General features: G+C 37.4%; 1 protein-coding gene across 1 annotated transcript in view; it reads left to right on the top strand.

The window, feature by feature from the left end:
• ramp1 (receptor activity modifying protein 1) overlaps positions 1-26,552 on the top strand; it is a 61,213-nt gene that overhangs the window by 21,041 nt on the left and 13,620 nt on the right. The window contains exon 2 of the mRNA XM_007260574.4: positions 15,829-15,964. Within this exon, the coding sequence (XP_007260636.1) occupies positions 15,829-15,964 (136 nt within the window). The remainder of the gene's footprint in view (positions 1-15,828; positions 15,965-26,552) is intronic.

The raw sequence follows: 26,552 nt of genomic DNA, 5'->3' as shown, positions 1-26,552 counted from the left end.
AGTAAGGCCTACCCAGAATCGATGCCCCCAATGCAGGAATAAGCCCTGGGCAGGGCACCAGTCCATGACAAAGCTACAATATGCATTACAGTATCTTTAAGTGGCTGTACAATAAATGGTATTTTTTTATTGTTATCACAATATGAGCTTTCACAATAAAAACATTAAAAGAGGTACAAGACCGCCATGAAAAACAGAAACCTAAACCGCATTACCTTTACACTGTAGACTGTTTTCATGTGACATGACAAGACTGGACGTAGAGTGAGGTAGAGGCTCAAAATGAATGCACCCTAAACTACTTCTAAACCTGGGAAAAATAAGTGCAACCATGCATTAAAAACCTTAGCAAAACTAAGTGGATTTTAATTTATTATGTTCTATAGCAATATCTGGATATCTAACAACATTATTGCATCACATTTTTTAATAAGCTTACAGATCACATTTACAAACATGGGTCTAAATGGAATCAAAAGAACACAAGAGCTATTCAGTAGCTATATAACAGTGATGAGTGAATGTAAAGAATCTTTAAAATGATTGAGAACCTTTACATTAAGTGAGGAGTGAAAAAGATTTATTGAACCAAAAGTTATTATTCTATAGAGTTTCTTAAGGAACAATTTGAAACTCCTTTACTTTTAGAACTGTAGGATTAAGGATAGGGCCATGGCTAGATTTATGACCAGGTTTTGAGTTGAGGTTAAGGTTTGGTCTTGAAGACCTGGCTTTCAGTTCCTTGCTTCTCCTAGCTGTACAATTCACATAATGTATCTTGCCGTACAGAAATCCCATTGATGTTGATCGTTTTCCATAGATTAATTAATTTGTATATACTTTATGGACAGTTTATCCATCAGTGTATGGTTTTGAACTCTCAGCAATCTTCATGCCTCTCTATAACACATCTTCTTGTTGTTGAGATCTGCTTGTTGTTTGCTCTCTTTCTTGAGAAGAACAGGTTTGACAGTGAAATAGGTTGTATGTGAAATACATCAAGTCTCATTTCCTTATCTGAGACAGCTTTGGCAATTAACTCTTGTGGAAGTCCTTGAGTGTTCCCCAGTGCCAAGAATGCAAATAATGCACATATGTTAATGGCAGGAATGTTCTTGACAAGTTAGTTAGCAAAAACAAACTCACAAGAACACAAGAACATTGAACGTAATGAGATGCAGTGTTCTTGCTTTTTTACTATGTTAAATCATAGTGCTGTAGACTATAAAATCTTTCTGGTTTGCTACTGTGGTCCAAAGCCAGCATAGGAAGGTAAATGAATCTTCCAACATTTAAACAGTATAAACAGTCATTGTTTGTATCAAATTAACCAAGACTTTAATTGATTTTACTACCTATTTTACCTACCTATTTTTAAATGCAGAACCAGGGGCACCATTTATTTAAAATGCAGATAAAATATGAGAACTTAAAAACATTTATTTGTTGGTCTGAGCGGCATCTTTTGCCATCACGTGTGAATTGAATCACAATTAATGATGGGTGTTTTTCATGGATATTTTCCCCCATGTAACAGGGGTGAAATCCTCCCCCTAGAAACTGGGACAATCCTTTAAGCACTCGATACTTTACCAGGTAACCCTGCTGCGCTGCTGTGATAGCAGTGGAGCATCCTAGTTGCTCGCATGTTTTGTGGAGGTGTGGTGTGATGGGGAGCTGAAATTAGCTTTTATTTTATTTTTCTGTTCCACCTTAAATTCTGCAGCCTTTAGGGTGAAATGGGAAAGTTAGCTAGCTGGCTAGTTACTGAGACGAATTGATAGAGAATCTTATGCTTGTTATAAAGGAAGTGAACATAAAACATTAAAACTGATCATTAAACTATTGTAATACTGTATAGTGGTTATTATAATAACTGTGCTGCTTTCTTGCCAGTGACTCTCATAGCACTATGTTTTAAATCTGCCTCTGAAAAATCGACCTACCCCAGCCTAACAAGAATCGGGACACCATAACCCTAGGCATGCAAACGCAAAACAGAGGGGTAGGGCTAAGTGGTAGAGCCAAGGGGTGAAATTGGATTGTGCTCTTTAGAAGGATTCAATTTAGCGTACATTGGGTGTACAAATAAATATGCACCAATAAAGTGCTATGAACCCAACATTCCAAGGCACAGCACCCTCTCCAAATACCCAGATTCTCTCCTCTTCCCCCTGAAGTATGTTTGGAGACACCATGCTCTATTTAAGTTACAGGGCAAGCTTGTGTACATTACGCAACAGTGACCCCCCAGATGAAAGGCTGAGGAAGCAAACAGCGAGACTGTGTCTGAGTGGGCGTTCTGGGTGTTTTCAGGCTTCTGTGAGGGAGAAAATGCTCGCAGTTGTGTTCTCGTCACATTGGGATGGTGATTTAGACGGTTTTTATATTGAAACTTTCTGCATTGTCAAGGTTCACAAGTTTCTCATTATGTGATCACTTTTTAATCATTATCTTTACAGCCTAGATGAAAGAAAAGGATAAGCGCTGCAAAATCTAACAGCGGTTAGATCTTGTCTCGCTGCTGCTTTTCTTTTCTTCCTTTTCTCCGTTAAATGGGGAAGACTATTATTCAAGGCTTTGGTTTATCATCAGCTGATTTTCTTTTTTTTTCTGTTGAATGGAGAAGACTCCTACGTCAGTCATGACAACTTTATGTCTAAGGTACCATTATGTTAGGTAAGACACCTTCTGTAAAGTTCTCCTGTTCCTTTTTTGGAACAAACCTCAGAGAGTTCAGTGATTCTAACAGAACGATTCCTCCATTCCTTCAAGAACCAGCACTCCTCCTATTCAACATATGGTTTTATCTAGAAGGTCAGGCCTCATCTACATAAGCATAACGCAGAGAGCAGATTGCAGACGATAAACTGAAAACACATGCCTGCTAGCAGCCCAATTAAAGATGACCTGAGCAGATGAATGACATAATCGGAGTTCCTCTCGCCCGCCCACCTACATGCACTGCGACTTTCTACTCAGACCTGATGCTTCGTTTTGAAGATGCTTCGTGCTGACTCTTCCCCAGCGACGTAATTCAGCTTCTTCGTGAACTTTTTTATTAGATTTGTGTTTCTGAGGACAGAAATGCACCCAGAGTTTACTTAACATATTTTTTCTGCTGTGACAGCAGCTCACACTCTCTCCCAAATCCCACAAGGGTGGCATGAACATCAATAGTGTAGAGTAGTGGTGCGTCACTTATCAGAATGCTGCTGTAGAGAATGGTGGGAAAAGCTGATCAGCTGATTCATTTTACACTCTATTCACATTAAACAAGAAGGCAAGAAGTTTCCTGATCCAAAACATTAACTTTATTCTTTGGAAGAACGTGCTTCGGGTCATTGTCTTGCTGCATGAACCACCATCTCCTGAAATTCAGTTTTTGGACATTTTACTTTAGAATTCTCTGATATAATTCAGAATTCATTGTTCTGCAGCAAAACAGGCCGAAACCATAATAATAATACCACCACCATGTTTCACAGATGGGATAGGGTTCTAATGATGGAATGCAGTGTTATCCTTTCTCCAAACAAAATTGTCCACACCATTGTTGTTCAGTGTTCTCCTGATGTTGGACTCATAAACATTAACGTTAGCGAGGCCTTCAGTTGCTTTGAAGTTACCTGAGGTCCTTCAAGACCTTTCTGACTAATTCACACCTTGCCCTTGGAGTGATCTTTGTTGGTCGACCACTCCGTTTGTACACAATCTATCCAAACTCTTTAAAGAGATGGTTTTGTAACATCTTTTTATCTACTTTTAGGATGTGTGAAAACCTGATGATGTTTCGGTCATATTTATGAAGAAATACAGAAAATTCTAAAGGGTTCAAACACTTTCAAGCACTATTGTAGATAGACTTTTGCATTAATTAGCAACTCTGGACGGATGCTGCTCAGTTGAGTCCATTAAGTGGTCGATTGACCATGCCCTCGTTTTCTAAGCTAGAGCAAAGCAATTCTACCATTGGAGTTCAAGAATAGTTCAAGGATGGCAACAGTATACTGGAAAAAGTAATGCATTTATATGCATGTATAATTTTTTGCATGAATAAAATACAGTATATTGTGATAATTAATATAGGCATACTGTATATTGATGTGAAGTTGATGTACACATTTGAATTACATTGTTTTACATTGTGATGTGACTGAAAATTGATGCATAATCATTTCTGACATTTAAGGACATCTTTTGTCTATTTTAGCTGAAAAAAGTAGAATATTATACTATACATCTGCATAGGCCAAGACGGAACACTGACTTGTCTGATTTACTCTAGACAAGCAGACAAGTGAAGTCATCGCTCTGAGCCGACTGCGCAGTCAGCTATCTGTAATGAATGGCAAGCTGTCCTTTTTTTTCTGCAATAAATTGAGGCTTTTACTAAGAAGCAGCTGCACTAATGGAACACAGACGACCACATGCTGCCCACTTCTACCACACAATATGCCCGAGTAATTCACTTGAGGCAATAAATAAAAAGTAAAGTTGCCCCCCTCTATTGGAGGCTGCATTAAACATAAGACAATTATTTTGGACAGGCAGAAAAGTAAAACAAAAAAACAAAAACAATCATAATGTGTTATTAGTTATATTTTATATGATTTGTTTTAATCATAAGATAAACATTAAAACATTAAAACATTAAACATTCTTTGATTCTGGGCTTCCCCCTCTTAGACAGGAAGTGTAATTTGCTCTTTGAGCCACCACTGAAAGACACACTGTACACATGCATTTCTGGACAAGCTAAAAGAAACAGACTACTCACTGACAGTGAAATAATCATGTGGACTGAGGCAGCTGAAGTAGCTTTAGTCCAGTCTCGAGTGTAAATGACATTGGTGTTATTCTCCGTATTACAGTCAGGGGAGCATCAACTGATGATTGATTCTGAAGTGAATATTTTAAAGTGAAATTGTTATAAAATACACAGTACCAGTCAAACGTTTGAACACCCCTTAAATTCAGTGGTTTTTCATTATTTTTAATAAAAATCTGCAATGTAGATTAAAACTTAAGTCATCCAAACTATGAAGAAATACATATAAAATTATTAATAAACAAACCAGTATGTTTTATATTCTAGATTCTTCAAAGTTTGCACATCTTGGCTGGATTTTCTCAGTAAGCTTAATGAGGTAGAGTCACCTGGAATTCAGGCTTTCAGTTAAGAGTTAACACCAAAAGCTGTCAAGAGTTAATCATTTTTTTTTTATCTTTTAGCTGGAAAAAGGTAAGTTTGGGAAGAGGATGTAGCCTGATCCCAAGCATTGTAAATTATGCTTCCATTTAATAGAATATAGCTTAAAAATGAACTTAAACCTGCCGTTTGTCTCCTATCCCTATCAGTTCCCTGTCACTCCTCTTCTCTGAGCACTGGGGTGTGAGGCTCCTGCTGCTGCCATTTGAAAATGTTTGTTTTGCCACTAAAGGAAGCATTAAAGACTTGTAGGACTTAAAATAAACAAATCTTTGTTAGGTATTATTTATTTTATCTGTTTACAATTTTGGCCAAACACCGAAAGTGCTTTTTTGCCATTTTCCGTCTGGCGCCATATTTGATGCCTTTCTACAAGTGTTAATTTCTCAGGAGTCCAATAATTTATGCTGGCAGTGGTGCCAGCTTTGCAATGACCTTTTATAAAAAAAGTGGCTCCAACTTCAACAGCACATCATGCGTGCTGCCCTTGCACCTGCCCGTCCAGTCATACATCACGCCTCCTCATCAAAGCAAATGAAGCGTTTCTAATAACCAGCCACAAGAGGAGCCTGGCCGCAATTCAGATTAATAACATCTTTCCAACCTGAGACGCTTCACTGCACTGACAAATACACTCACTCGCATGTATGAGTGGAGTGAGTCTGTAATGTCATAGAAGATACACTTCAATTTTACTGAATATTTTATTGATACATCGATTGGCTACAATGTTAGAACCACCTGCTTAATATTAGCAAAATAGCAAATATAGACACAGAATTCACAAGACCTTTTGGTATGAACTGTGAACACCCCACAAGACTGATGTTGCCTGATGTTTTGGAGTTGCTCTGTTGTCAATCTGTCTCAAATTGTCAAAGTCTAAGGCCTAATCCCATTTCACCATTGGCCCTACAACTTAGCCCTACTCCTCTGTTTTGCATATGCACACCTAGGGGTAGGGTGCCTTCAACCTAAGGCTACATGGATCTTTGAACAGAAATTTTTCAGAGGCACACATTTCAGAGCACTGAGAATCACTGGCAAGATGGAAGCAGCATAAGCAACCAAAAAAAAAACACAAATTTGAGTATTTTCCTTGTTAAATACTACAATAACCACTATATTACCATTAAGTTAATGTGTAGTTTCAATTAATTTCTTCATAATAAACAAAAAAACCTATGTAACTTTCCCATTCCACCTTAAATAGTGCAACAGATGGCCGAGGCTGCAGCATTTAAGATGGAACTGAAACATATAATAAATAGCTAATAATAAAAGCTAATTTCAGCTTCCCATCATAAAATAATTAAGAAATGAACAATAATAATAAATCGTTGCACCACCTGCCCTGCTTTCTAAAGGCATATATTCCATTTTCTCCCCAATTTACATGGCCAATTACCAACCCACTCATTAAGACTCCCCCTATCACTAGTAATGCCCCCAACACACCAGGAGGTTGAAGACTAGCACATGCCTCCTCCGATACATGTGAAGTCAGAAACCGCCTCTTTTCGAACTGCTGCTGAGGGAAGTGCAGTGACTCATCAGTTCTGATACATCAACTCACAGACGCCTCGTGCTGATCGATATCACCCTTTGGAGTGATGAGGGGAAAGAGCCCAACTACCCACCCTGAGAGAGCAAAGCCAGTGTGCTCTCTCAGGGCTCCAGTAGCTGATGGCAAGCTACATGAACAGGATTCAAAACAGCAAGCTCCCGATCATAGTTGCAGCGCTTAGCCCGCTGGACCACTCAGAGCCTAAGTTATCTAGTTAAGCAGCAGTTAGGTTTCTGAATTTATATAACACTCCACTGCTATATATCTGTAGCAGGTGCTTAAAGGGTTGTCCCAGTTCTTACAGGGAGATTTTTTACTTTTTTTTCTACTTTTTAACTTTGTTTTAAAAACAAGGGGTAGGGATACAAAAGAGAAATGGGATTCAGCATAAGTCTGTCCCTGCCTCCTATTTTCACGGTCTATCGAAGTCTCATTTGTCACGAAGGTAGATGAGTTGATATTCAGTATGAAGCATGTTTTTGATGCATACAAAATATCTCACAATGAGTTCTTTCACATATCTTGCATATCTTCAGAGTTCTTCCCACGCCTTTAAAACCCTTATGTATGCATTGAAATTTCTTGCCGTATTTATGATGGATAAAAATCAGAGGGCCCACCTGCTGGCATGCTGTGACTGAGATAAGAAAATGGAAGTGGAAATGGTTCAGAGTGTTGTGCAGCACTGCAGTCTGGGTATTCTCTCACATATAAAGCGATTTTTTTTTGTAGGTTTAGTTCCACATTTTTCTCCCAGAAAAGAAAAAGAGGTTAAAATGTGATTTCTCTCTGCAGTAAATGCAGAAGTTGAACTTCACACGTTTAAATATGTGGAAGGCTTTCACACAACCAAAGCAGGAGTACTACTTTAGCTGGAAATATGCTGAAGCTTTTAGCGGTTAACTTGTGTTTGAAACCCCCCACACAAATGTAATGTTTGCTGGAGGAGGAGCCTCTCTGGAGTAGAAGAGTGCTACGCCTGCAGCTTTTCAGTCCTGAGAGAGGCACAGCTCTGAGAAGCTCTGAGTAGTTTTGTTCCACTCTAAATGTGGTTACAGTGGATAATATACAGCTTTGCTTTTGGCAGTGAAATGGACTAATACCAACGAATCCTTCAAGAGCATGGTAGAGAATTGGAAATAAAAGTTTGCTGTAGTTTGTTAAAGTTTAAAATGTGCAGTTTAATTACAAGATCATACAGTCTAGAGGGGTGATGTGCGCTAACACTGTTGGATATCCCCAATCAATTAAAACGCTAAGAAGTAGTTTGTTGTATGTTTTTACTGTGGGTCTTTATCTCACTCTTATCTCCCTTCACCTCAATTTACCTTACTATACCTCGCTCCACCTCCAGCTATGTTATGTCACATAATTATATGATTGCAGTCTGCAGTGTGTGGAGCTCCCTCTGTTGCTGCATACAGGTAATACTAGTTAAAAAAATATTTTAAATTTCCACATTTAATACAAGATTTAATAGATTTAATTTAAGTGGTTAAGAGGTAACTCTTGCTCATCCTTTCCTATGGCAGTCCGAATGAGAGCCAGTATCATCATAACATTTTTGTCGGTCTTTGCACTTGAGGATAATTTCAAAGTTCTTGAAAATGTTTGTATTGACTGACCTTTATTTCTTAAAGTATTGTTTCTTTACTTAGTTGAGTAGTTCTTATAATATGCTATAATAGGGAATAGAACCTTACTCAAATAGAGCTATTCACTGTATACCAACTCTGTCTCTTCACAACTCATCTAATGCTCTTAAACAGGTTAATCAAGAGGACAGGACATTCAAGTAATTAACTCTTGATAAGTTCAGCACAGCTGTTAATTGAAACTGAAAGCTATTCCTAGTGACTTTACCTCATAAAGCTGACTGAAAAAATTTAGCCAAGATATGCGAAGTTGTCATCTAAGCAAGAGGTGCTTACTTGGAAGAATCTAAGATATAGAACATAATCTTCATATTTTTAAAATAGTTTTTTGTTTACTAGAGAATTTCACATGTTGTTTCTTCATACTTTGTATGACTTAAGTATTAATCTACAAAACAGTACTATATGTTTTACTCTGAATACATTGAGTAACCCTCATTTACAACAAATATTAGGAGAATGTAAAATTCTTGTCCAGTCAGGTAATTAAACCCTTGTTTGCCACAAGCAAGGCAGTGCTGTTCCCCACTACACCATCCCAATCTTAAGTCTCCAGTAAGTGTAGTCTTTTGTAAAAGAAGAGTTTTGTCTTTGTTCCATTTACTTTTGTTTCTCCTTCTTACCAAAGAGACATTATTTCTTCTTTAAACAATGCAGCAGTAATTTGGCAGCAGCTCAACCTGATATGCACATACAATAACACTAATATTTCTCTTGTACTCTCATGGAAATAATGTCTGCTCTTATTGTTCTGAATTATTGCATAGTGTAAAAAAGAAATAAAAGAAAAGACGGAGGAAATTAAAGTACGACCTTCTCTCTTCTTAGGGCCCACTCCCCCCCTATTCATCAGCCCGATTCTTTCCAAACTGTTCCAACTGCCTATTATTAGAGTAGTGCTGCAGTCTGTCAGACTGTGAATGTGCTCATCACACTCGGATCTTCATTACTGCCGGTTCCATCATCCTCACTGTTTACACACTCAGCACTCTCACACATACACAGCCTGGCACTGACTGTAAAAGCCCCATAGGCAAACACACACAGCCCAAAGGCATACACATACACACACACGTATATATTTGTCAGTGTGTCAGTGGTTTGTATACCCCTTTATACCCCTTGAATTTTTAAACTTTTTCCACCTTAAAACCACAAATTTAATTGTATTTTTTTTAGATTTTAGGTGATAGACCAACACAAAGTAGCACATAATTATTAAGTGGAACAAAAATGTTACATGGTTCTCTAAATTTTAATCATTTAAAAATGTAAAAAGTATGATGTACAAAACTATTCAGCCCTTATCATGCTTTGTGCTTTGTGCATCTAGATACGAGGGAACTAGAGATTTTTGCCCATTCTTCTTTGAAAAATAGCTCAAGCTCAGCCAGGTTGGATGGAGAGCGTCTGTGAACATCAGTTTTTATGTCTTGTCACAGAAGTTCAATGAGATTTAGGTCTTAAGGACTTTGGCGATTCTAACACATTAATATAATTAGATCAAACCCAATCCACTGTAGCTTGGGCTGTATGTTTAGGGTCATTGTCTTGCTGGAAGTTGAATCTCCTTCCCAGTCTCAAGTCTTTTGCGACCTCCAACAAGATTTTTTTCCAGAATTGCCCTGTATTTAGCTCCATTCATCTTCCCATCAACTCTGACTACCTTTTCTGTCCCTATCCTGACAGCATGATGCCACCACCACCACGTTTATCAGTGAAGATGGTGTGTTCAGGGTGATGAGCACTTTTCCAACACATAGCGCTTTGTATTGCATTTCTTGCATTCTTTCATGTTTCCCCTACATGGCTTGTGGTAAACTACAAACGGCACTTCTTTTATCTTACTTTTAACAATGCTTTTCTTTTGTTTTCACTTTTCCATAAAGGCCAGATTTATGAAGTGCATGACTTTTAGCTTTCATGTGGACAGATTCTCCCACCTGAGCTCAGGATTTCTGTGGCTCCTCCAGAGGGACTATGGGCCTCTTTGCTGCTTCTCTGACCAGGTTTTCCCTTGTTTCATCTGTCAGTTTGGGTAGACGGCTTTGTCTCGGTAGTTTTTGCAGTTGTAGAATATATTTTTTAATTTAACGGATTGTGATGGTACAGTGCTTCTTGGGATGCTCGGAACATGGGATATGTTAGTAACCTAAACCTGCTTTATCCTTAATTAATTAAGTGAATTCTGAAGGCAATTGATTTGCACTGGATTTTGAGGGGTTTCAGATTAAAGAGTGCTGAATCCTATTACATGTCACATTTTTCAGATTTTTTTATTTGATTCAAATGGTGAAAACCAATTATTATTTTTATTCCACTTCAAAATCATGTACTACTTTGTGTTGGAGTATCACTTAAAATGCACTTAATAAAATGCAAAGGTTTGTAATTGTAAAGTGCCAAAAAAAATGCAAGTCTCTATAAATATAAGTATCTTATTGTAATGTAGATATATACATATGTCCCATATGTATTATATACAAAAGTACTTGTGCCATAATGACATACTCTATTTACATTATATATGTGTAATAATCTCAGACACTAAAATAGAATGGTTTGGCTCTTTCCATTTTTCTGTTTTTGCTGCAAAGTGATGACATTTTGTAGAAAAACAAACTCCCACACACTGGAAGCATTGATCTGTCAGTGACTCCCCGCCTCTCCATCTCCCAGGAGCCTCTGACCTGTCACATGACTGAGCTGATAAAGTTGACTGAGCTGAAAAGTGCATGTGATGATGTCTCTGAGTGAGAAAGCTCTGACATCAAGCTGATCACACTCACTGATCAAGCACCCTCCTACACACACTCAAACACACACACACACCGGCATTATGGACCACAGCCATAAACCTGTCAGAGTGAGCTGTAGATGGGGGCTGTAATGAGAGGGAGAGTGGGAAGGGCGTGCGAGGAGACTTGACTGCTGCACTTTAGACAGTCTGAAAAGGGCTTTTGTTTCTCCAAGTGCTGCGTAATAAACCCATTCTGTCAGAGTTAATTAAACTACTTATCACTGTTTCTCTTCTTCAGCCTTTTCCTCCTGCTTTTGTCTCTCCAGACTGTCATTCACACACTATGTGCTATCGGCACATTTGAATAATAATCCTATTTTTGCGTTCCTTTATAGTTAAGAGATTGTCTTTAAGGAGGAGAGAGAGTGGAGAATTGGATTTTTCTGAGTGAATGCCCACAAATTCAATCTGACGCACAGGCGTTCATTGAAAGTAGTGCGAGGTTGCTGTAAGAATCAACAGCGTTTTGACAGCTGGGTGCCAGTCGTCAGGGGAGATGTTCTGTAAAATCCTTTTTGTTTTCCAGGGGAGAGAGTCTAGCTTGTTATTTATGATGAGTCAGTGCATATTCTCCATACGTATGGCTTTATTAAATTTCTCTCCTGTCATTTATAGTGCTGTAGCTCCACTCAGTTTCACCCATATTCTTTAAACAGCACTGTATGACTGGGGATTCCCTTTAAAACTCAAAAGTAATTATGTTATTTTCATTATTACTTCTTTTAGGGACCATTTTCTGAATAGTCCCAGACTATTTTTTATTTTTAATACTAATATTAATACTAATATTGGCACTACTGCTGCTACTTCTATTATTGCTACTACTACTGCAACTAATGCTACTACTACTAATATTGCCATTACGGTGATATATTACTGCTTAACTACTACAACTACTAACACTATTACTATTGTGCTAATACTGCTACTACTACTACTTTTGCTACTACTGCAACAATTGCTACTACTACTAATAGTTATACTGCTACTATTACTGCTCATCTTCTACCGCTACTTCTACTATTACTGCTAATACTACTATTAATGTTAATACGACTACAATTACTTCTGCTACTACTACTGTTACTAATACTTTTTCTACTTCTACTAGTACTAATAAAATTGCTACTGCTGCTATTACTACTACTGTTACTGCTAATACTGCTACATCTAATAATACTCTCATTAATGCTGGTTGTGCTACTACTGCTGATACTTCTAACTTCTGTTACTAAGGCTACTACTACTCCTTCTATCAGTGTTACTAATACTAATACTAATACTACTGCTAAAACTGCTGCAACTACCATGACTACTACTGCTGCTAATGTATTACAATAGTGGTCAATAGTGACATCAGTTTGGATGTATACAGAAATTTGATGTAGTGTGTAGGCAATATAGAATTATTTTAAATATAACAATATTAAATACAACTGTTAAAATAATATAACATGTATACTAAATGAGATGGAATCCAAATTTATAAATACAGATGATGGTGATTGAGGATTATAAAGCATTACTGAGGTTTAAACATTTGGAGCATGGTGGTTTCAGAATGTGGCTGTCAGACAGGCAGAGATGTGTGAAGCTGCTAAGTCATCAAGACCTCGTATTGAAAACCAATAGAAGGATTGTAATAATGCTGAAATAGGTGAAATATTCTCCTGCCTGCTAGTGTGCTTTAATGCATTTTGAACATGTTGTAGCCTGTAGATTATGTGTTTAGGTAAGCACTTCACTACAGTAGCTTAATCCAAAGAACCTGATGGTGCATAAGTTAACTTCTAAGAATCTTTAGAAACTTTTATGGGGTTTTTTTTACAGCTGCACTGGACAAATATGTGAATGTGTCTGAAAGATCCCACCACTTACTGACCCTCTAAAAATATTAGATCATTAATTCACATTGATTGGCTTGGATTAAGCCCAGTCATAGACTATATTTTTCTTTCATTAAACAACCTCCATGAGTTTCAGATATACAATGTGTCCACAAATCTCCAGACACCCCTTCTACCCCTTATTGACTTTAGGTTCTGTAACGTTCACCTATTGACTTCCAATACTGTGAATAGAATGAGGCACTCTGGAATCCCACATAAGCCTAAGGTTACCATGTCCAATACTTAACATCTGCTGGAGGCTCATTAATTATTGATGTTCCTTAAGCACCCATTTTATTATTAGTGTGTGAGTTCCATCTATTTTAAAAAAAAAACTATTTGTAGAGTTTAGTTAATTTAAATTGTAGGTAATTGTTTAATAATAGTTAATTTAGTTAGTATAGAGGTATTATAGATATTTGAATTACCACCAGCATGTTATTTTTTTTGTACATACATATTTGTATGTACGCATCCCTCAAAAACATGATCTATTTTTACTTATATATTAACTGTTAACCAAACAATTGGCAACGTAACTATATAGTTATATAGTACAGCATAGCCATGGTCACTTGCTCTTACAGCCTTCAACACAAAGACCTGGCAGCCTTGCTCTATTAAAATGTTCACTGTTTGATTTCTAATGTCCTTTAATTCTGTGCTTTTTTAAATCACAATCGAAATCTGCTTAAGTTTACTGTCAGGGTTTTTTTAACTCTCCCATAAATTTATAAATTTACAAATTAAATATATGAAACGGATAACTGTTTTTAGTGTAATACTATGATATTGGTCTCCTACATATTACAATTACATTTGGTCACATCTAAAATATATATTTTTAAATAATCAGATTCATCAAAATTATAATATATAATGCCCACTCAAATAAACATCTTAAAACAGTGTATTTGCAAACGTTGCATTGCAAAATTTGGACAATGTATTATCTAACTATAACACTAGAGCATTAATAAGCAGCAGGTTATAATTGTAACTAACTTATTATAATCACAGCAGCCCTGTAACAGATCATGAGCAGAAGACACTCCTTTCCCTCTGAGCTTCTTAAACTGGCAGCCCAAGTAATTAATCTACTTTTGCATTTTAACATTATAACTTTAATCTTGTGACTTTTCCTGGTAGATTACTGTATTTATTTTTATCAGCCATGTCGCAGCACTGTTTGTGGTAGGTAACATTATTTGTGTACATAGCCTTCAACACAAAGACCTGGCAGCCAATGTTGATTCAACAGGGGGTAACATCTATACACTGATGGTAAGTGAAGGGAGGGAAGGAACATGGCCAATATCTAAATAGATGATGCCAATAGCCAAAAGGGAAAGAAGTTTTTCTTAGAAAAGGTTGTACTGCACACTTTAAAACATTATTTACACATTACGTTTAACTACTGAAGCCTACATTACATAAATGTATAGTACAAATCACACACTAATCACATTTTTATGTACTATCGCTGTATATATCGTATCTTATTTATGATCGTATATCTGTGTTATTAGACATCTTTAGTTTATGTTTATATATATATATATATTTTATATATTCTTGTTTATATTTTTATATCTTGTGTTTTGTGTCATCAGCCAGTCTTCAAAACAATTCAGACATTGTTCTGTGTGTTACTATTTATGTGGCAAATAAACTTTGACATTGACATTGACTTTGAGGTGGTATAACTTCCCAGAAATGGGTCGTGGAGAAGTGACTGCAGAGAACTGCATTCTCTGGAGTGATGGAGCTCCATTCAGAACTTTTGGGATGAGTTGGAGTGGCAGTACCCAGTGCCCAACCTCGATACCAACCCTCACTGATGCTCTTGTGGTGCTGAATATAATCAGATCCTCTTAGTAGTATTCAAGCATGTAGTGTTAAGCCTTCCTAGAAGTGTAGAAGCTGTTACTGCAACAAAAATAGAACAAACTCCTGGAAAATAGCATTTATATTAGAAGAAACACTGGATGTGTCAAGAACTGCACTGTGCACTAGTGTACATAATTAAGCCTAACTTGTCATAAGGAAATTCCCTTAGACATTCTTTTTTATCTTATCTGGTTGCACTCTTAAAATGCCCAATGATTAATTTCCAATATCCTAAAATCTGCTTTAGTTTACCGACATTTCCGGGCTATAAGTCGCTAATTTTTTCACAAACTTTGAACACTTCGGCTTATATAATGGTGCGGCTAATATATGTCTTTTTTTTTTTTGCTATACTCACCCAAATAAACTTATTTTAGGAAACAAAGTATTTGCAGCTACTAGACACCAGCATGAATTGTGCATTTAAGGTAGGGCTTCAAGCTTCCAGCATCCCGGGTCAGCAATAAACACAATTCTACATTGTATCATAATTTTGACACACATATCATGCTTCAGAGTATATTTGATCTGATATGGTTTATATAAGCTGAAACGCATTATAGGCAAGGCTTATGAGTTATGAGGCCTCTGACGCAAAATCAATCTGGACATTGTATTATCTAAGTGTAACACTAGACCATTAATAAGCAGCAGATTATAAATGTAACTAACTGATGACAATCACAGCAGCCCTGTAACAGATCATGAGTGGAAAATTCTTCTTTCCCTCCAATCCTCTTAACCTGTCAGCTCAAGTAATTAATCTACATTTACTTTTACATTTATTTTACAATTATTTCCTTTCTTTCCTGCAGCAACCCTCTGTGCAGCAGCGTTGGCATGTAGCAGCCATTATGAATACGCCATCGAGGAGTTCTGCCTGGCCAAGTTCAAGCTGGACATGGAAGCTTTGGACCAGGGCCATTGGTGCAGCTGGGAGGACACAGTAGAGTAAGTACTTCTCTATCCAGTGCTTCTCATTTCACCTTCTACCATTTCCTCTCCATTTCTTCAGCACTTATGAACCAACAAAAGCTATTGCACCTCACCTCCCCCACAAGTGCTTAAGACCACAGCAAGTGTATGGAAACATTTAAGCCTCTTATATTTCCAGCCCATTTTTCAAGCCTCTGTCAGCTTTGCAAATGTGTCCTAAATAGACTGGAGTCAACACAGTAAAGCCAGCCCTCTAAATCTTCAACACGTTTCCAAGCACTCTGGTTTAACACAGAGTCAGCAACCTTTTAGCAGTGAGCCTCCTTGCAGCTGACACTCATGCATGAATATTTCAGCACTCCGGATAGCAAGGGCATCGCAGGGCAGTTCCCTCTGCTGCTCTGAGAATACAGGCACTTCCACTTTCCCTCCTGCTATCTGTTACTACAGCCGAGTCTTGAGTGAGCTGTCAGCCAGAGCTCCCGGAGTTGTTACCTCCCAGGGGTGCACTGTCCTGGGTTGCCTCTTAATAGTATGCCCATCTGTCTTCAGGGGTTGACAGAAGGAGCTAATCTTAATGCTCCGCAAAGCACCAGAACTTCCCTTGATACTACACAGCTTTTAAAATCTATTTTAGCTGCACATCGAGACCAAACCAGAGCTGAACTTACTCTGGAGACACCAAGTTCAAGGCTTATCAAGTGGACGTTCAAGAGATGTGACACCGGTATGCTAGCCGGTCCGACCAAGCCTGCCACTGTCAGCAGTTCCCTGTCACAAGCACTCAAGGCAGTGCTTGTCCTTAGTGACCTACCACACTCCATCCTGTCTTTGCCTCAGGCAAGGCTTAAAATGCTGACGAGGGGCTTCATTCAAGTCGTGTTAAGTTTGGGTATGTTGGGTTATGTTGATTAATTTGTAAGACCAACAGATGAAAGAGTATCACATGCTCATGTGCTCAAGTGCTCTGCTCCAGGATTGGCTGATTGCTGGGAAAATTGCAGATAAAAATGAGAAGATAACCAAGAGCATGTTGTACATTAATCTACACTGATGTGCTAAATGTTGTCATGTCCGAATAGAGGAATATATTTGTATTTATTTGTATTTACTCTTCTCTTGGATTTCATTTAAGTAAAATATAGATTTGAAATACTCTTAGTACTTCATTAATTAGATGAAGAAAGAAAATGCTATAGAGAGAACAGTATAGCATACAGTCAACACAGAGTTAGCAGCTTAGAAAATGATGCTTATTCTTACAGCCTACAACATAGAGGCCAGGAAGTTAATCCTAATATACAGTAGTGCTGTGCGATATGACGCTAAATATTGTGGGGACGATAGAAAAGTGTCTATCGTGCTACTTATCTTCTATCGTCCCTATCGTTTCTATATTAATTTCATCAATTATTCATGCAAACATATGAAGTAGGCTATGATGAAATGTATTGGTGTGGTCACTTTGTGATAATAAAGTAATCTTTCCAAAAAAAGCTTCATAATGTGGTTTTGCGACATGACGCTGCTTTACGTTATTTAACGGATACTTTAAAAAAATGTTAATTAAATTTATTTTAATTACTCAATTTAAATACCTGTATAATTTTGAAAAAATTAGCTACTGCATCTACCTTATCTGTTTTCATTTGATACATATATATTGCTGCACAAAAAGGTAGTAATTCTCATTTATGAAAGTTGGGTTTAATGTCACTTCGAAATAAAGTTGGAAAAAAGTAAGCAATGATATTATTTTGTCATTTTTTGAAGAATACCTGAAAACATACTTAAATGTGGTATATCATGATTGATATATATATATATATATATATATATATATATATATATATATCGTTATGGTGATATAAAAAATTCCATATCGTCATATATGATTTTTCCCAGCACTAATATACAGTATGATTTACTAGCCCCAGGGGGAATCACTACACACTAATGGTGAGTTTCAGAAACTGGATGACAATATGCAATAAGATTATGCCAGAAGCTGATGGAAAAGAATCTGCCAATGGTTATTATAAGTTGATTCAACTCAAAGATCTCTGTATGAAAGTATATGTGTCCAGCAATGTTTGCCAAATTTAAAATAGTCAACTAATGTTTGGAAATATCCATTTGTACATAAAACAGACCTCATTTGTTTGAGTTTAAACTAATTGTGGGTTTACACTATACACTTTAAAAAATTTCCTTTGTGAATACAGCATTTTTTGGACAGACCCATCTGGCCCCATCCCCATCCTTTACTAGTCATGGTTTGCACTGCTGGGGAAAGCTGCTGCAGATGTAAAGCTTTTGTTGGGATTTGCATATTAAAAGAGCTTGTTTGGGTCAAATTGGCTCTACCTTAGCCATGGCTTGCCTCTGGGCTCTCTAAACCCTGGGCTGACCCACATTCAGGACTCACAGAACTGGCTTTACTAACATCCAGCGGAAAGGTGTGTTCACAGAAATGACGTCTGCGTTTGCTGTTGAGCTCTCAGGAATTTGCAGAGGCAACAGTGTGGGAAGCGTCTGTTTGTTTTCTGCGTTTGTTGTCATGCTCCCGGGCTTTTGCTGCTGCCTCGGCCGTTCTGAGGGTGTATTTTCAGAGGAACGTGCTTGCCCCACTGATACTGTTAATTAGACCAGTCAGTCATGAAACACAGTGAGCTTGCTGATGTGTCTCACTTGCCTGAGCATGTCCCCTTAATTAAAAGTTTGGCCTGTTTATCTGGTTTGTTTGCTTCCCCCTTTCAACAGTGAGTCAGTTATTACGCTAAACATGAGTAATATTTGCTGTGATAGATTGGGCTGACCTTGACCACTGCTGTCTCATTTTAGAGATGCTCTGCTTTATGGGAGCTACGGGCTACAACCAAAAGATGCCCTGTGGGTAAACATGAGCCCCGTCTCTGACAAATACATTCTCTCTTACACTGTAAACCCACAATTAGTTTGAACTCAAATAAATAAAGTTTGTTTTATGTAAAACTGCAGTTTTACAAACATTTCTCAAGTACTTTAATTTAGGTAAACATTTGCAGCCACAAAAACATTTAGTTGGAATATTTGAGTTGAGTCAACTTCATAATAATTGAGTGTAGTTTGTTTTACACATTCTACATTTGTTTGCATACTGGCTGTGACTCCCAGTTTCTGACACTCACTGTAAGTGTGTAGTTACTCCCCCAAGCTACTTTAGGTAAACTTGTAGATCATATATATTATGTATTATGATTAACTGCTAACTCTGTGTTGGCTGTGTGCTTTACTGTTAACTGTATAGCATTATCTTTCTTTCTTTAATTTTTAAACCTATATTTTAGTTAAATAAAATTGAAAAGAAGATTAAATACAAATCTATGTCATTTACCTGAGTCATAAAACTTACATGAAACAGCAAAGCAGTTGACATAACAAAGAAAAAAATCTATTAAATCAACTTGATAATCAAGGGATCAAGGGATAACAACTTGTTTCAATGAACATTACTAGCTTTAGAATCAAGAGCAGAAAGGAAAATACATATAATAGCTTAGGTGCTAACCTGTTAGTTGATGGCTATTGTGTTATTCATCCGTCAGCCTTGCTTTGCCAGTATGTGACAGGGTAAGTTTAGGGTTAAGTTAGGGTTAGGTTTAGGGTAAGGTTAGGGCTATATATTTCGGGTGGAAGGAGCAAATTCGTGGAATTAGAATATTAAGATTATTTCATGTAAAATATCAACAGTGCATCTACTAAATATATGTAATGCATCAATAGTATCTTTACAATATTTACCTTTGAGTATTCAAAATCTTCACTACTGTTAGGACACTGATTGTTTGTTAATATGTTACTGATACTTTGTTAATAGTTTATTAAACCTTTATAAAAAAACACTCAAAATAGTGTTAATTAAATTGCAATGTATTGTGATGTATTAAAGTGAACCTCATTCAACTGTTTACTTACTCAAAGGCAAATTCTGCTACTTGTGTTGCTTAGCCAGACTATGTCTTTAGACATAAGAGTGCATAAGAGTACAATTTACACCAGTTAATACTTTAGAAACCCTATGAACTTAGAACAAGTTAGTTTAAACTAGCATATGTACCTTCAAACAGGGACTGCTTGATGCTTAAATATAAGCAAAATAACTAACTACATACAAAGAGCATTGTTTAGAACTGCCAGCTAAAAGTTTCTTCCACACACCCAGATGCTCTGCTGCTCAGTATGGCCTGTGGCACATCAGGGCACTTTCTTGGCAAGGCCACGGGGTGCCTTCGCCAGGCCCTGGCTTCAACAACCCTCAGCCGTTAAAGAGCTCATTGAAATATGCATGGCTCCCGTCTCTCACCACGGGCTCATCCACTCGCCTGCTCAATAATGCACACGAGCTGAGCTCGGGCAGATCGCTGCTGTTTTAGGGGCGGCGCGGAGCCAGCGACCTGCGGCCATGAGTCAGCGGAAGAGCAGCATGCTGGTCGCCCCTCGTCGAAGCTGCAGAAGTGAACGGCAAGACCCCAGATGCTCTGAGGTCAATAAGTTGCGGCTTAGCAAGGTTATTACCGCAAGATCAAAGAAGCAACACACCAGTACTGGTCACAACGACGTGGAACATAGCATTAAACTTCCACAGAGGCAGACTGCCCTCCCCAGCCACCCTGCTGCTCACTGGGTCATTTGCAGTCAGACACACTTGGCCTGACTTTTCCAAGGAAATCTCTGAACCCAGAAAGAAATGATTGAAAATAAATCGTCGCTTAGGGTGGGCAAAGACCATTTAACACATGCAATATTTTCCTTCATGGAGCGAATTAGATTGAGAATGAACATAAAAAGGATCATTGTGCACAGTCATATCCCGTCTGTTTAATTCCAGCCCTTAGCAGCCCACCTTGGGTTTTCTGCTTATGCTGGAATAAATCAGACCCAAAACACTGATGAAAATCAAGATTATTACTACATACTATAAACTGATGTGAGCTGATCAGTAAAACATATTTATGAGTCTTCTGAAAAAAGCAAAATATTCACTCATAAACAAATTTAGCAAGGAAATGTCAAATTGCAATACTTTTCAGAAGATAAAAATGACCAGGAACAGTATATTGTTCAAATGATATTAAATCAGCTACACATACAGAAGTAGTGTGTAATACGTACACCTGTAACATGACATGCCAGACATTTCAGACATCCTGAAGTTGTAGAGGTTCCTAATGGTGTCCAGTGATAATCCATCCCATGCAGATATTCCTACAGATTTTGCAGTTAGGGTGGAGTGTAGAACTGCACAATATTAGAAAATACTGGCATTGCAATATTTAGTTTTTCTGCGAAATACAGTACCAGTCAAAGATTGGACACACCATCTCTTTTATTGTTTTACTCATGAATGTATTTTCTTCTTTGTAGATAAACTGTAAAGATTAAAACACAACAGAAAGGACAAAAGGGAATAGGTAGTAAATAAAAAAAAGTGTTAGTCCTCCAAAATCCCCTGATCTAAACCTGATCAACTGAGATGGTGATTGAATGGGGTGGGATGAGCTGGAGCTTCACAGTTCAACACCTCCAGAAACTCCTTCAAAACGCTGAGAAAACTATTCCAGGTCACTATACCTCATGAACACACTGTGCAGATCTGACTTCCAAGCTAGATGTGATACCAAAATATGAAACGAAGGAAAACACATTGAATAAAGAAGAGGTGTATCCAAATCTTTGACTAGCACTGTATATGGCAATATTAAAAAGATTTTTCACCGTATTTCTTCAGATGTCAGTGATTCAACGTCATGATATTAATCTCATCTAGACGTTTGTCTTCTGAAATTTTAGGTTTTAAATGCATCCTAAGCCTCATTTTTTATTTATTTTTTTTTTTCACTGTTCCTTGCATTGCAAAAATTTTAGCGCACCACATTGCACGTCCTGCGATGTGACTATTGCGCTTGTGCACATTGCAATCAAATAGCATCTCACATGTTTTATTCAGGGATAGGTCTGGCAATGCTGCTGCCCATGGCATAGCATCTGTGTCTTCAAGACAAGTTCCTGAGATGGCAGCAGCATGTGGATGATCATTGTCCTGTTGGAATACTAAACTATTCCAATATAGTGTGTGATCAAAAAAGGTAGGGGCACTGCTTGGAGGACCAATGCAATGCAGTGTGGGATGCAGTTTTTTTAGAGGTCCTGAAGTCAGATACCACAGAAGCTAAGAGGTGTTTCTCTGGTACTGTGGGGGACCAACACATTTTTAGGAGGGTGGTTTTAACTTTGCTTCCCATTACTAGTTAATGTTTTGCACAGTTCTTCCACTCCAGTAACTCAAAGCTAAAGAGTGCTGACAGAAATCATACTCCATATCCCTTTTTGAGTGGGATTAGAGGGCTTCTGGCTGAAGTTCATGGTTGTATCGTCACAACCTCGATTATAGAAAAAAAATGGTGAAAGTTCATCAAAGTCTCCACACATCAAGTCCAGTTTTGCACAACATGACCCCATTAAAATCTTTTTGTCTGTTCTGGTCATCTGAACTACATAAGGCTATAAGGCCAGTTCTAGTGTAGTGCGAGTGTAGTCAGTGTGACCCTCATTCTAACCTCTTTGACTCCAATTAGCCTTTCTAGATTTAGCCACACTGACTCAACTTCTCTAAAAAGCACCAGCTGGCTGGGGTCTATTTTTTCTCTGCTAAAGTGGCTAAATCTGTCGCCAGTCGAACAAGAGGCACAACACTAGATTTAGGAATTGTACTTCGAAGAGTCTCCGATATTTTTAGCCGCAAACGTGACTCTTAAGAAATCAGTACCCTGCGAGAAAAGCCTTTTCCTTCAGCCCGGTTCTCTAATGAACACTGCTGAGTTGCTTGAGGCCGATCTCTGGCCCTGGGTTCCGATACCTCCTGCTGACACTCAATGAGGCACTACTGTTCTCCACATGGGCTCCATCTGCTTATGAGCAGAACTTCACTGACTGTCTGCACTTTGAGCAATACAGCAAATGGGATATAGTTTTTTAAAGAGAAAGAGAGAGAGACTTTTACAGATAGAATCATTTTTTGCTTTACATTACATTGTATTTACCAGATGCTTTTATCTAAATGAATGACGGGTACATAAGCAATAAAGAACATGCAAAATTTTCAAAAAGTGAAAGAAAAGCATTTATCAGAGAGTAAGTGTTCTTTGAAGAGTCTTAAGGAGTTTCTTGAAAGTAGCAAGGGATGTTCCTAAAACTTCGTACTCTACTTCACTGTGTAATAAAGGTCTACAGATTAATGGGAACAGTGCTTGTTTTTTGTGTAAAATGCAGCAGTAGAACAAAGTAAGAAATACATTCTACAGCATTATTGACTTATGTTTTTGAACCATTCATTTAGTTAAAATGTTCTTGTAATGATGAATGCCATTGTTTTCATAAATCAAACAATCGCAAATAAAAAAAATGGTAAATGTAAAAAATAAAAATAAAAATCCTTATTAAAAACAGTTAAACAGTTGGTAAGAGAAGCCTATTGGGTATTATATTCAGTGACATCACAGCCATCTATGTCCAGGAGTCCCAGAGGGCACAAATTGCCTATTATTATTATATTACCAGTATTGGTGAAAAAAGTCCAGCAAACAGAAAATCTTACCTGTGCCTGCACATGTCTTTTTCACTTCAGCCGCTGCTTAGCCTCACTCAAACACACACCACGAAGAAAGAAGAAATTCACAGAGAGAACTGAAACTGATTTGACCTCAATCCATCTAAAAATGTAACTAATATGCTTTATTCCATTGGAATCAGTGAATGTGTACAAGTCTATAATATATTTATATATGTAGTTATGTTTAATATTATTATTTTGGAAATGCTTTAATGAAATACTGTAATACAGTAATACTGTGATATACTGTTGCAGCCCTACTGTGCAGCAACATCTGCACAAATATGACCTTTAAGTAATAGACATAAGAAGATCATTTCCTGCGTTCTGACTCTAAAATTAGAGCACAGTGGGACAGTGATGTTGTCTGGTTTGTGCTGAATGGAGTCCAAAAGGAGTCTACAATCTAAATATTGCACATTCTAAAAATAGTTTAGAAGGTTAATGGACAGGTCAAGAAATGTTACATAACTGGACATGTGTACAAGGACTGGGACAATGGCAGCTGCAGAAACATGCTATGGTGTTATTTTTGTTTAAGTTCCTGAGTTCTCAACTGATTGGACTGCCTTGGATTGTGGATCACATGTTTTGTCATGTCTTGACATTGAAATGAAAGAACAAGCGCTCAAAGCCTCAAAGTCAGAATGTTTGCACCAGGAGTGGCATAAAGTTATCCAAAAGCAGTGTGTAAGACTGGTGGAGGAGAACATGCCAAGATGCCTGAAAACTGTGATTACAAACTAGGGTTATTCCACCAAATATTGATTACAACTTTATGAATATGAACTTGTTTTCCTTGCATTATTTGAGGTCTGTAAGCTCTGTACCTTTTTTGTTATTTCATCCATTTCTCATTTTCTGCAAATAAATGCTCTAAATTACAATATTTAGGGTTCAAGCACCGAAGGTGCGTAGAACCCTATTGTTTTTGCTAAGATTTTTCTTCTTCTTCTTCTTCTTATTATTATTATTATTATTATTATTATTATTATTATTATTATTATTATTATTATTATTCTTTTTCTCCTGTAAAAACAGTTGTGCAGCCTAAACCGTAAGTCATAGAGAAATGAAACTTGGTAGGTAGATGTAGGATCAGTGCATCTCGGTGGACAACAAAAATGGCACCGATTGGTCAAGTGGTGGCGCTATAAACAAGGAAATTCATTTTTCACAATTTTCTCAATAACTCAAAAACCATAAGACCTACATTCAAAATTCCTTGGGTCAATACCAACAACTTTCCAATTTGGACCATGCACTTCCGTCTATATAGATTTTGTGCTAATTTGCATAATATGCAAAACCTACTTTTGCAAACTAGTCCTAGCAATTTTGACCAATCCTGGCATGTTTGGTATCAAAACACTCGTGAGAGCATGCGCTTCAATATTCATTAAGAAAAAGTTGAAATATGTAAACAATATGGCCGCCATATGCAAATTAGTCCTTCCGGATATATGCCCCATTCACTTCAAGAGGTAAATTTGGAGCACTGTTTCTCAGCAACCGTGCAACCTAGCAAGTTGAAACTTTGCATGCAGAATCTATCATACAGCCTCTAAAGGATGTTCAAAGGGCAACTTAATCAATCAACATGGCTGAACACCATCAGCCAATCAGCATTCAGCAGACATTTTGGCAGGCTGAATGTTGCCCAATCTGGATGATATTTGGCAGTTATGTTCAGGTGGAGACACTGTAGTGACCTGCAAAGTGCTGAAACAATCCGCCCACTGGGGGGCGCTGTTCCAAAAAAACGAGTATATGTCAATCATGCTGTACTATTTTGACATCTAATTGTTTTTGCCATATTTAGTACAGTGGCTCTGACAAATTTCTCAATACAACTATGTTTAAAAAGTGCTTTGTTCATTCGTAATTGCTAATTGTTTGAAAATAGCTATATTGAAACTACTCTCTGGATATTTGGCCTATCACCTCCATTTCAGTCTTGCTGCACACTGTAGAGTCTCTAGGTAAATGTTCATTAAAAACATTTGTGAAAATTTCACATACAATACTCTCCAGGCATCAAGCAATCTGTGCGTCCTTGGAATTTCTAACCTAAATTGCTGTAACTCTGCAGTATTTGCTGTAATCTCACAATGTTAAAGACCTCTGTACAATATCACTCTGATGAAGCGCCATTTAATAAAGAACTAGATTAAGAATAACTTGATATTACATGTCATATCAGAACATTCACTCCTTTGTGCCTCTTCTCAACATTAATAACAGGTGAAAGACTTTTGATCATTTTAAATGTGACAGAATGTCTCCAATTGTGTTAGACCTTCTTACACATCACCATCCTATGCTCTAGTAGGCACCATTGTGCTAGTTGGTGCTTGATGAAGCGCCATTTAATTCAGAACTAGATTTATAATAACTTCGTAATTACATGTCATATCAGAACATTCACTCCTTTGTGTTAATTTTAACTTGTTTGGTCAAACATTTCAGCTTGTTCTGCAAAGGTTCAAAGGTCAATCTGAATACCACTTTGTGAACATTCTGGTTGAAGCCACCTGATCAATACCAATAACATGTAGACACCTTTTGACTAGTTCTAGCTCACTTAATGAATATCCTACAAAGTTCACTAGATTTACATGTGAATTTAAGCACTGATCAGGTTGAAAGGCCTCTGCTCAACATTAATAACAGGTGAAAAACTTGATAATTTCTAAATGTGACAGGGCATCTCCAATCATATTAGACCTTCTTACACATCACCATTCAATGCTCCAGTAGGCACCATTGTGCAAGTTGGTGCTTGAACCCGATGATTGCCGCTTGCGGCTATATTTTCATTTGTTATTTGGGAGATGTTAATTTTACTAAAAACACAAACCTATAAATAGCAAAATCAAAGAAACTGATTCAGAAACTAAAGTGGTCTCTTAATTTTTTCCAGAGCTGTAGCTCTGAGATTGATGGTGTTTA

The sequence above is a fragment of the Astyanax mexicanus genome, chromosome 11, assembly GCF_023375975.1.
Source record: "Astyanax mexicanus isolate ESR-SI-001 chromosome 11, AstMex3_surface, whole genome shotgun sequence".
Classification (NCBI taxonomy): Eukaryota; Metazoa; Chordata; class Actinopteri; order Characiformes; family Acestrorhamphidae; genus Astyanax; species Astyanax mexicanus.
Note: the sequence above shows the minus strand (reverse complement) of the source record. Positions and strands in the feature narration are given on the sequence as shown.